General features: G+C 40.3%; 1 protein-coding gene across 1 annotated transcript in view; it reads right to left on the bottom strand.

Moving 5' to 3' along the window:
* Nucleotides 1-43: 43 nt before the first annotated feature.
* Nucleotides 44-9,148, bottom strand: part of LOC108692032 (mucin-5AC) — a 34,337-nt gene continuing 25,232 nt past the window's right edge. Inside the window, exon 3 of the mRNA XM_018200128.1 lies at nucleotides 44-2,494. Within this exon, the coding sequence (XP_018055617.1) occupies nucleotides 630-2,494 (1,865 nt within the window). The 3' untranslated portion in view covers nucleotides 44-629. The remainder of the gene's footprint in view (nucleotides 2,495-9,148) is intronic.

The raw sequence follows: 9,148 nt of genomic DNA, 5'->3' as shown, positions 1-9,148 counted from the left end.
GTGGGTATGTAATTCTCCCCCCTCCCCCCTCCCCTTGCCCCAGACCCCGATATATTACCGTTCATTCGATTTCGCTCGGCGCGTGGTATATGCGTATAATTCATTATGTATAGAGTTATCTATGCGTAAGTGGTATGTCTGGACGATACGCTACTCCGCGTACTTCATTCCTCTATCGCGCACGCAAAAACACGCACAAATACTCGCGCGTACAGGCACATCTCTTTCGTACACTGCTTTCTTCCTTTCTCTCACTCACTCTCTCATTCTCTCTCTCTCTCTCTCTCTCTCTCTCTCTCTCTCACACACACACACACACACACACACACGCAAAAATCATCAAGACATAAACACACAAGTACTCGCACACATACGCACATTTCATGGAAGAATAATAAATAAAGACATTCGCGACGTCAAACGTACAAGTTCGTCAAAATCCGATATCGTTCTTCTCGACTTAAATGCAACTCTTGTACTTGATGTAATTCACTTTTGCTCCCTCTGACCCCACCCCCACACACGTCCGATATGTCCATCAGGGCGGGGCCCTATGTTTCTAAATTTTCTGATCTTCTGATCACTGAGGAAACACGCGGCGTTTCTTCCACGTGTGAACAGGTTTTCGCTCAAAGCTCCGGCGTGACTGGATCCAACAGCCTCTTCTCCGGGTCCCTCGAGTCTCCAATCTCACTGGTGATGGGGTGATGCCTGTTACCGGTCGCGTTTGGATTACACCGGCAGCCTTGTGCAGCATGACGCGCATAACAAGCCTCACAAAGAGTAACGCAACTCCGAAGAGGCCAGTAACACAATAGGCAAGGCATCACCAGGGATAGAGCGCCTAGGCAGGCCCATCTGGATGCCATGCGGTTACCGGTGCAAGAGCACGGCTCGTCCGCGCAACTTGTCGCGGCCTCGCCGTTCATGCTACTATCGACGCCACCGCCGCTGCCGCTGTCCACGCAGTGGTAGAAGAGACCCTTGACGCAACACAGGCACGATGCATAGTCTAGAACAGTCTCTGCCGAGCAGAGGCACGTATTGTCACAGAGCCACTTACTAGGCAGCGGAGGTGGTTCCCGGCACGACTCACATCGGCATCTACCGCAAAAATCGCATATGATCGATAGGCCAGCCGGATCGTAGGTCCTCGAGCCAAGCGTGTTGGCCGGCTCCTTGGTGAAGGAGACCGGCTGCTTCGTAACGGCATTCGCTGCCGCCGTGTTCGTCGACGTGGCAACAGGAGAGCCATCGGTTGCCGAACCGCTGAAACCGCGTAGACTTTGATTCCTCGCACGACCGCGTCCCCGATGCGTTGGCACCACCGTGGAATCATCGTGACCTCTATGATGATGATGGTGGTGATGATGGTGATGCCTCCTCTCGTTCTTCGGACAGTCACCAGCCGTCTTACTATCGGCATCGAGGCGTCGTTCCTGACTGCAACGCGAGTTTTTGAACGGCGTCTCGACGTACTCGTTGATGGTCCTCTCGCCATCCGGTCGTGGCGTTGCAAGGCTCACCTCGCCGATTGGACTCCTGGGCGACGTTGCGATTGTCGTTATCGTCGTGTCCGTGGACGAAGGTGACAGCAGACTCCTGGAATTCGCGTCGCTCGGTGACGTTTCTACATTCTGCGGGCGACGCAGGGATGGCCTGCTGCGGAAGGAACTCGATAACGGCGTCAGAGGCATGGTGAGAGGCGCGACGCGGGGCGTCGGAGAACCGGGTACCGATTGCGACGCCGGTGGTGGCGGTGGCGGTGGCGGCACGGATGGCATCGTCGTCATGTGCACGAGCGGCAACCGCGGTGGCGGAAACGGCCGACTGTGATCATGTACGCGCGTCTCAATATGGACGAGACGCGAGTCCGCGTCTTCGCCGGCGCTGATACAGTCGTCGTTGCCGTCCCCGGTAATGTTTGTTCGCGAGGAGGGAGGCCGCGTAAGCGGCGATATCGCATCGTTACGCGACATCGGCCGACCGCTCAATTCAAATCGTCCTCCTGGACTTTGCGTCGCTGACGTCTGAAGATGACGTCGCTGCTGTTGATCCTGACACTGTTGCTGTTGCCAATGTTCCACCTTCTTCGTCGCCTCCAACTCCTTCCTCTCCTCGACCCGACGATGCTCGAGACGGATACCAGCTGTGCTAGCTGGTCCTCGATCCGCTGCGGAGAACGATCCTCCTCGTGTGTTTGCCGTTGCTGCTGCTGCTGCTGTTGCTGCTGCTGACAACGACGCTGCGGCACGATCCGACCAAACCGGTGCCGTTCGCTCGCTAGCCCATCGTTCGACGGACGTCGACGATGTATCTGGAACCGATGGACGTTGACTTGACGTTGGAGTAAGTGTCGCCTCGGTAGTCCGCACTGCCCAGCCCGCGCGAGGTGGTGACACTCTCGACGAGAGCGTTCCATTAGCGAGGATGGGGCTCGGTAATGCTCCGCGTCCGCTTCCTCTCGCCCTCGCGACACGCGCTTCATCCCCACCTGAAAACATCGTAATCAAAATGTCATGTTATATTACTTAATTAGATCAGGTATAACTATCTATATACTTAATACATTGCATATTTTTTAATTGATATTTTCTTAAAATACTCAAGTTTTTTTTAGTAAGTATTTTATAAAGTGTTTAATTATTTAACTGAATATCTTCCTTATATTAAATTACAGAAAATTATTGCCCAAAATAAATAATCTTTCTAAAATAGCGAGTATAAATTTTTTAAATAATATTCCTATAATGAAATATTTTTCTAAGATTTAGAGATTAGATTTATCTCCTTTCAGGAGATATGATTAATATTTCAAAATAATATCATGAAAAATTAGATTGTTCTAAATCACTTAAAAAGTAACATAAAAAATTTAGCAACGGTTTATCATTTGGATCAAAAGTTATTTTAATAAGTATTTAGAAGTGTGTGTGTGTGTGTGTGTGTGTGTGTGTGTGTGTGTGTGTGTGTGTAGAAATATATTGTAAAATATTGAAATATAGAAATTTTTTAAAAGTACTTAAGTATTACTTACTAAGTATATTAAGTAAAGTTACAATGTAAAAATTAATTGTCTTGTAATTATTCGTTTTAAATATTTATAATCAATGAAACGTTGCATAAATTATTTTGAATATTTGAAGTACTCTTATAAAAACATTTAGATTTTTATCATTTTTCAAATTTTAGTTTATAACACTAAATGTAACACAGTACATAAACTATAAAAATATATAAAAACTATATAAACTATAAAAATAATTTGTTCAATAAAAATAGAATGTTATAATAAACACAACTTTCATATATCGATCGTATCCTCTTAACGAGAGATGATGCTAGAATAGAAAATCCATAGTGACTCCATTGCCAAGTTGAGAAGATGTTAGTGAAGTTGGACTCGAGTTTTCAAAAATCAAAGAAATCGAAATGGCCAAGCGACGACGACGAGGTATGGCGAGGCGTTAGGTCAGCACCTACGCGGTCACGAAGAGAGGTTCGGTTTCTACGTGGGCGAGCATGATACGAGTGGGCCGTGGAGTTCTCGATTCGGTGGTCACCAACCCACTCGCGGCGCCCACGGTGTGGAAGAACCGGGAGAGTCTCGTTCGAGCGCGACCGATCGCGTTCTCGACGGCGCGCTTTTACCTCAACTAAAGTGTTTTGGATTTCCGAATCTTACATTCTCGGTAAATGAAAAATGGAATGCGAATCGATAAATCGACGTTAAGTCACGACGTTATTTCATTTATATTTCATTTATAACATAAAAAAAGGATTTGCTCTGCGGTCTGATTAACTTTTATAATCGATCAGATTTATTGTACGACGTGAGAATGAAGAGATAAAAAAATGAGAATCGGAATTGAAAGATGAGAAGTTAAGAGATGAGGAAATTCTGGAAGACCAAGAGTGATAGAGATTGAGAAATAGAGCGTTACTTTTCGAAAGCAAGCTCTTGAATGTTTTACTCCTTTACGAGAGCCACTCCCGAGTTACGCGCTGCATTCGGAATCGTGTTGTTGCATCGATTACGCACACATGCATCTTCGCGCACATGCACGTCGCTCATTCACCTGAGCTACACCACGGTGATCGGCGGCAAGGATCGGAGGAATGGCGTAGAATTAAATTCTGTGACTGTAACGTGAACGAGCTCTCAGTGCGATCAAGCTTTCGAGGCGCGCCCGATTATTACGCGCGTTCCGAGAATCGTACGTATATCGAGATCATTAATCGTGGACGCTTCGCGAGTTTCCTCCGACTTCGTTTTATCAGTCGCTCCACTTCGTCGTTTCCTCTAGTATAGCGCGCTTCGATTCGACGGTGGTTCGAGACTGTATTAATCCTGCTCGAAAATCTCCAAAATGTTCATTCCGTGATCTCTCAAATCGGAATTAACGTTCTATTTATGCTACCTCCATGACACGAATGTAGATATTTGAAAGTATTTACACCTTGACCGCCTTGCAAGGACCCAGTAATTTTATCCAATGGACATTCTGAGAATATTCTTAGGATATAGAACGTTTCATCTTTAGGATGTCTCTTGGGCACATTGAATTATTAAATGGATTCCGATAAGAAGTATTTCCAGAAAATAATAGAAATATAAGAAATAATTGAACAATTCGAGACGGGAATTCATTTCAAATAATTTCATGAAATGTACTTTGGAGATCTGTGCTATAGGAATCTATATAGACTAATAAATACTCTAAAAAATTTAAGAAGAATTGGTTCCTTACACAAATCTAACAATAAAACTTTATATAATATGTTCGAAGCCCCTAATTTTAAAGACACAAAGTGTTAAAATTAAAGAAAAAATTGTTTTTTCTAAAATTTCAAAAACAACTTTGATTATTTTGATGAAACTTTGTATATTTTTTATCAAAATAACTCGAATAGTTTTTAAAATCTTTCTTTTGACAAAATCTTCTCCTTGTATTTTTAAATTTAAGTCATTTTTGGATATATGCTCGTATGAAGTTTTTGTTTTGAACTTGTATGTAGAATCACATAAAAAAAATCACATAAAAATCTTTTATGTCCATTTTTATCAATAGAAAGTAGATTAACTTTGATCTCGATTCAACTAACTCTTCATCTTTTCCTAGGTCTAAGAATTAGAAAAAGATAAAGAGTTAGTCGAATCAAAAATAAAATTAAACTACTTTAATAGAAATGAGTATTAGAGTACTCAGTAATCTTCCTGTTTTCTCGTAAATAATCGTGAAAAAAAAACCCTCGTTCATTACTATAATATAAATACCTCGTTACGAGCATCGTATTTCGAAATCGTCGTAGATGCTTCATTAATGCGTTGAGCTGAAAGTTTGATTTACGCCAATTGCGAGACAAGCCACTCGAGCGCTAGACGATGCCAGCGGCGGTTCTCGCTCGTCGTCGCGGCGAAGCGGAGCGGCGTCGAGCGATCGCGGCAAGAAACAGGCGGGCCATTCAGAAAGGGTGCGCTCGAAGTGGAATGCACGGGCCGGCTATCGTCGACCGACTGCCATAGGTCAAAGCTTTTAACCGCTCCGCGCCAACCGTCCGCGCCGCGCAGATAAGACGAGCGTTTCGCGAGCAAACGCGAGAGAGGCCGGTGCGCTTCGACTGGTTCTGGTTGGCCCCCCGACGTTCCTCTCCCGGCTTGATTATAATTTTGCTGGCTGTTACGATTTTGCTGAATCTAGCGTTCATAGCGAAAATGCATCTTGGTTGATCCGCGTCGACAAATTGTGCGGACAGAATTGACGATTCAACGTCCTGCGCGGCGAAAGGAATTAAAAAAAAAGTCAGCTGTCAGGTATAAGAGAAATCACACAATATTTTAAAACGCGATTCATAATTTTATAAATTCTCGAATTTTTTTTCTCTCGCAGGAATGCAGTTTAACTTGTGTCGATTTATTTCTGGTCTTATACTCGTTTCTATCAATGTAGTTTTAATCTCTGTTCAACTAATTCTTCCTTTTCTAGATTCAAGAATTAGAAAAAGAGTAAGTTGAATCGAGATTAATTAAAGTTAATTTACGTTGATAGAAATGTGCATCAGTCTTATGCCCGTTTCTGCCAATGTAATTTAATCACGATTCAACTAGCTCTTCATTCTTTTTTCGAAGTCTAAGAATTAGAAACGAACATTATTTATGTTACAGCTATTTTTCATTTTACATTTGTAACTCTTTAAAACGTTCTATCGATTTTAAGAGCGGATTTCATGATTGATTCTCTTTCGAATCATAAAGATAAGCGAATTATTTTTTGTCGCAGATACATCGTTGATCGATCGATCGTCTTCGCGGATTTTCCTAGTAACGATTAAATGAATCGATCATGAACCGCGCGAAATGAAAGAAGTTCTTAGAAAATTTCTGATAAATTAATTGATGACAACGCAATGATTATGCGATACAACATCCGCATGCCGCACGTTTATCGAATTACTAATGAACATTATATTGCGTCGCATGTAAAAACCGAGAAATAATATTGCTTCTTTAGTTTTATAGATCCATTAAGTTCGATTAATCTTTGAACAATCGTTTTGAAACAACGAATGTTCGTAATTTTATATATTAGTGGGAATTTTTGTAAAAAATTAATGTATAGTTCTGAAAAAGGAGATTAATTAAAAAATAAATCGCGTTAAAAATAATTGGACGGACATGCTGGAGATACTCGAATGTTATTCGTAATTCAATGTATATTCATGGAATAAACTTTTTTCTAATTTCTAAATTCTTTTTTCTAATTTCTTTTCTAAATCGAACAAACGAAGCAAAACAATTTTTAACGCTAGTCGGAAACATCCACGATAAGAGTGGATAAGTTCTTCCTTCGATATCGGTTTCCTCTGCGGTTTAGATATGCATACTAACGAGCCGTCGCAACAAGTTTTGATTAAATACACCGATAAGAAAAAAGAATTTCGGAATATTTACGAAACGTCTTGAATCGTGAACCATAATAATTTGCTTGTAGCAACATTATCGCGAACTTTTGACGACTTTTGTAAATCCGGAGAAATTCCGAGTGATGAACTATCCAGTCTCAAGCAAAATAGGTCGTAGCATATAATTCGCGAGGAGCAATATTACTCAGAAATTTTAGTGAATCAAAAAAATCTTAAAAAAAAATTAGTCTTAAAAAAGTCTTAAAAAAATTATGATGCACAGTGTTATTTAAAATTTCGTAAATTCGCAGAAAATTTCACACTTATTGTGGGTTTTAGAAAGAAAGGAAGAAATAGATGGAATATTTTAAACATGTTTAAAAAACAATTTAAGAGATTTGAAGCGTAAGAGCGGAGTACAAAGAAACATGAAGTCATTTTATAAATCGCCAATAGAATATATTTAAGGTACGTATCTATAAGATACATTTCGAATATGGGATTATGTGTTTAAAATGTGGGCCTTATGAATACCCGGAGACTCCTTTCATCCCCTCCAAGCCCGTTTATCTGTCGCATCGAGACTAGCCAATACTAAAACGTCGCGCATAAAGCTCCTTTGATGCGAGTTTATGAATCCCAGCGTTTTAATATAGCGACCTTTAATTCCGTTCGGAAACGAGCGCGATAAGACCGGATACGGTTCTTCCTCCCGTTATCTGTTTCCCCGGCGTTTCAGATTCGTGCGTGGCGCGATCCGCTAACGAGTTTCAATTACATGGGACGATAACGACACGTCTTTCCTTCTCTCCGTGCGAATAATATCATACCATGCATAATTGCACATAGAAATCCATGCGATTACCAGAATTTCGTGAAATCCGTCGTGGATGACCGATTATACGCTCTCGTTGTCCTGATACGGAGCGTGTTATAATCAGAGTGGGAAACACACCTCGCTCATGATTACGATCCCGACGTTCATCCTAACGCGTCTATAAAGATTCAAGACAAGCCGAGATAAGTTGGGTTATAGGAGGATTTATTCAAGTTCCAATCATCGTTTATGTCAATTAGAACGTTGAAACATTTCCTCGTTAAATTGATAATTTTTAGTCTTAAATCCTGTTATTCTGATGTAAAACCAAGATTTAGAGTCGCATCGCGGATAACTAATGGCGTTTATAATTTAGATGCAGATTCAAGATTAATGTCGCTATTAATATGAAAAGATAAAAAATTGTGTAAAAGATAAAAAATTCTACTACTTAATTAACTAACTGACGTTCAGCTGACTTCACAGCTCAGTTAGCCGCTGTGTGGAACTTTATGACCGCAACTTCGATATTAGCGGATGTACATCCGGTCTACAAGTAGCGATAATGAATTGATTGTGAGAAAAAAAGGAGGAATGTTGTATTCTTGTCCAGAAAAAAAGATTCTAACCGAAACGTCTCGATTGCAAGATGAGTTTGTTATGCATCATTGTTATCTATGTTAATAAACAGATTTGACAAACTCATCGTTCTACTTTAATTAGTACCGCGACATTTTCGAGTTTATGCAGCGATTAAAAAAACTCGCAATTACTAAAAAATATCTTTTCAAAATTATACTGTTTATGTATTATTAAAATAAAGAAAAAAACTACTCCAAAATTACGCAATCAGTTGAAGCGAATTTTTGCTATGATTCTCTTTTTTAATTTACTTTAAATAGAAAAATAAATATTTTGTAACTTTTTTTATTTTACTAAGGAGAACATCTTTAAAGCTTCATTTTCACAATGTATGGTCATCTAAGACCAGTCACCAGGAAAATTCAAGTCATCAAAGAAATTCATGAATGAATTTCATCAATGAATTCTTTAGTTAACTTTTAATCTTTAGGTAATCACACTGAGAAAAATACCTGGTTAGATTGATTTGAAATTCTAATTGAAATGGACGAATCAGAATTTTCTGGTTAAATCTATTAGAATTCTAGCTGAGATAACCGATAAATTTTAATTCATACAATTAAAATCTTCTATTTTCAACCAGACATTTTTCTCTATATTGTAAAAACGAGTCTAAGTGCAATTTGATATTGATATGATATATCGATGTAGAGATTTTAGATTACTTGATATCACTTGATATCGATATTAAAAAAGAAGAACAAAATAAGGATAAGATAAAATAAAAAAGAGGAGGAAAACTTACTGAAAATTCATAGGACTAGCGAGCGGCCAGAAAAGAACGTG

Source organism: Atta colombica, unplaced genomic scaffold, assembly GCF_001594045.1.
Source record: "Atta colombica isolate Treedump-2 unplaced genomic scaffold, Acol1.0 scaffold58, whole genome shotgun sequence".
Lineage (NCBI taxonomy): Eukaryota > Metazoa > Arthropoda > Insecta > Hymenoptera > Formicidae > Atta > Atta colombica.
Note: the sequence above shows the minus strand (reverse complement) of the source record. Positions and strands in the feature narration are given on the sequence as shown.